General features: G+C 41.2%; 1 protein-coding gene across 1 annotated transcript; it reads right to left on the bottom strand.

The window, feature by feature from the left end:
• Positions 1-201: 201 nt before the first annotated feature.
• On the bottom strand, positions 202-3,338 carry LOC123219214 (protein RTF1 homolog). Its single transcript, XM_044641022.1, is given in 3 exon segments — positions 202-1,728; positions 1,731-2,591; positions 3,198-3,338. Coding segments are annotated over 2 exon segments (1,959 nt in total). The 5' UTR covers positions 2,551-2,591; positions 3,198-3,338; the 3' UTR covers positions 202-589.
• Between the last annotated feature and the right edge of the window lie 227 nt (positions 3,339-3,565).

The following is a 3,565-nucleotide window of genomic DNA, read 5'->3' as shown; positions in this document are numbered from 1 at the left end:
ATTTCTTTAATTTTAAAAAGAAAAAAAATCCATACAAGTAAAACACTTTTTTCAGCATCGTAATTCAGAAGATTGACCAAATAATGATCGAAGCTGCAGAGCTAAAGAAGAAAAAAGAGTCAATATAAGATGAACAACGACAAAAGTTGAAAATTTGAGAACCTACTTAATTAATAAAAACCAGCAAATAACTGAATAGCATTTGTTAAAACTAAATGTCGATTCAAAACTAATAAACACCTTTTATACAATGAACCCAGAAGAGCTGGTTTCTAACATAATACCTCTTTCTGCTGAAAATTTAGAGTTGAGTACAGGACTTATCTCATAACAACACCATGCCAATGGAAGTCCAAAGTTCCATACATCACAAAAGATACTTGAGAGACTTGGGAGTTCTAAAGACATAAACAGCATCTTTTGACAATTAAAAAAAAAGAACAAGACAGTAAATTAAATTCATAAATTGTGAAAACCAACCCCCCCCCCCAAATGAAAGCTTTCTAGCTACATAATCCTTCAATTACACTCACTGAATGAACCAAACAACCTTGAGTTGAACAGATATTGCTTACCGAAACATAAAATTTTAGAGAAGTCCTCTTCTTCTCTTGTAATCACTGACTGTCAATGTCAAAGCATGTCTCCTTCCATCATTTTCTGGAACTCGGCATCCAACTGTTGCTTCTATCCTTTGCTTCCTTGCCATGAATCCAGCAAGAGCTCCCTGAGGCCCACCAAACTTTTTAAGTGTATTCAAAGATATATCAAGCTCAAAATCATGCAGCACATTTGATTCCGTTCCTTGATCAACAGGAGCACTAGTATCAACCAATTTCCCAGCACCAGCTGCAGCTTCCAAGGCTGCTGCTGTAGCTGCCATGCCAGCCTCTGCCATCACAGTTGCAGCTCCTGCTCCTGCCCCTGCCCCAGTAACAACTGCAGCTGTTGATGGATCATTACTGCCACCATCTGTAACTGCAGCCGTGTCTCCTTCATCTGGCTTAGAGACATAGTAATTTCTTGACCTAGTCCACCTTCTTGAAAATGGATCATACCCTGCCTCCCCTGCTTTCAAACTTGTATTTATGGGCTTCAGTCCAGATGCATTTTTGAAATTCTCAACTCTGTTTTTCCTATTCATCTCCGCGAGCCGAATAGCTTTAGCATCTTTTACCTTTGATTCCCGCGATGCCTCCAGTTGCTGCAATCTTTTCTTGATCCTCTCCACTTCTATTTCATCATGCCTACTCTGAGCAACTTCCAACTCCCTCCTAAGTCGGTCCTTCTCAGCAGCGATGTTTAATGGCCGTGATGAGGCAGATTTTTTCTCCTGCAACATCTGCTTTACAGTGGCTGCTGAATACACAAACGTATTAGTTTTTTGTATAGCCTCCTTTTTTTCCAACACATCCTGTTTGCTTGGCATTCGGCCACCACTTCGCTCCACCTCTCTAACCCACTGCTTAAACTCCTCCTCAAGTGGAGAGGAGTCTGAAACCATAGCCATCTGCCACCGGGCAGCAGACCTCTCATCACCCCAGGTGACATTCAGATACTTGTATGTTGTCTTGTTCTCTAGTTTGTACAACCGATCAGGCTCTGTAGCATCAACATTTCTGACCATGCAGAGCCGATAAATAGGCCCACTTTTTGACCTCCCAATTCCAACCCTAACAAAGCAACCAACTATCAACTCCTCAAAAAACGGCTCCATGAACCACTTGCAAGTTTTGACCTCCTGATAGTGATTTCCTTTATGTCTTCAAAAGTAGGTCCCCCTGACCCAGTAATGCCCCTGTCGTCATCACTGTCAGCCATTCCACCATCCCCTGAAGATCCTTCATCTTCACTGTGAGACCTACTTTCACTCTCGCTCTGGCTGGAGCTACTCAGACTCGCAGGAGTAAATGTTTTTCGCTTGACAGGTGATAAACCCCTGTTTCCTGAACTGCCTCGAGATTCATCCCTCAACCTTCGGTGAGCCTCTGGGTCCTGCTGCTTCATTCGTTTTGCTCTCAGCTCATTCAACGCATCATCTTTTGCAGCTGCCCGATCAGCAGATCTAGTTGAAAGGCGCACACCTCGAGATGATGGAAGAGGAGGAGTCTCTTTTCGGGATCGGGTGGACCTCTCTTCCCGCCTTGATCTAAACTTGTCCCTCAGATTCTTATCAACTTTCTTATCATCTCGTTCAAATATCATCATCTCTCTTTCGAGTTCAGTCATCTGTGCATGGTTGTCCTCATCAGATTCATTGCTGCTGTCACCTTCACGACCTGAACCACCATCATCGAAATCGCCTTCTTCCTGGCTACCCTGCTCTTCATCTCTTTCAGCAGGGTCCAGCCTCTTCTTTAAAGGAACTTGGGATCCAGAGGGTTTTCTGCTAGCATACCCACGATCATCATCTGAATCATCATCCCTAGAGTCACTTCCAGAATATGAACCCTCACGCCGCCTTCTAGAGGGAGGATGAGAATGACGGTTTCTTCCTGAAGTATTTGTTCTTCCAGCTGCCTCCAAAAGCAAATTCTCTAAGTCTGCCATGGTCCAAATGCCACCCAAGTGCTGATAAATCGTATCACAACCTGCATAAGAACATACATTAACCAACTGTTTAAACATTCAATAGTAAAATGGAGATGAATGCATTATTCAAACAAAAGAACAAGTACAGTACCACAAGCTCTATTCAATAATTCTCAGCTCAAGAACATAGTCATTTCAGTCAAAGTGCGCCATCTATTTCTCTCTTGTTCACAGATCCACAAAAATATGCATCGAACACTTACACTTTTGCTCGTTGTTTCGAAAGTAAGCTTCTGGGTTTCTTAACACCGAGCTAATCGTGATTAAAAACTCCAGCAAATGAGCCAGGGATGAACATATCCATTGTTAAAACCCTAAATCAAAAATTAAAATAACATAAAATAGGATACCTAATTTCAGGTTTGATTTAGGTTTTAAGGAGTAAAAATTTCAGCAGGACAGACAAAGCGTTCGGCATCCGATTCAAAGAAAGGGCTACGAAACAGAGTGAAGTATCAATTATCATACAAAAATCGACGAATCGGATTGACGAATGGGACGATTACAAAAGTAAGAGACACGTTAATGATGTAGATTCTGAAAATCAATCAGCACTAATTAATCAAATGAATTAAAAAGAAAGCAAAAAGAGAAGAGTTTCGGTACCGCTGTCAAGTAGTCGGCGGCCGGAACCGCGTCGATCGTCGGAGGAGTGTCGGTGAGAATGTGGCGATACTTGTTACAGCGTGTGATTGAATTTAAGAGGGGAATAAGAGGAACGTGAGCTGAGAGGTAATTGAGGGTAATTGAGGGTAATTTTGGGAATTCGTATTTATAATTAGATAATTGTTTAATCACAAAGAAAAAACTTGTATTACGATTTTACCCTTATAAATTGCTCACGAAAAGGAAAGAAAAACACTAAATTTAGTTACATTCTTAGTGGATAATATGCCATTCAATACATTTTTTATTATTTTATTAATCATAGGACGCAGTGCGTTTCAAAAACGTTTCAAAAACGGAAATGTCT

This window comes from Mangifera indica, chromosome 6 (assembly GCF_011075055.1).
Source record: "Mangifera indica cultivar Alphonso chromosome 6, CATAS_Mindica_2.1, whole genome shotgun sequence".
Lineage (NCBI taxonomy): Eukaryota > Viridiplantae > Streptophyta > Magnoliopsida > Sapindales > Anacardiaceae > Mangifera > Mangifera indica.
Note: the sequence above shows the minus strand (reverse complement) of the source record. Positions and strands in the feature narration are given on the sequence as shown.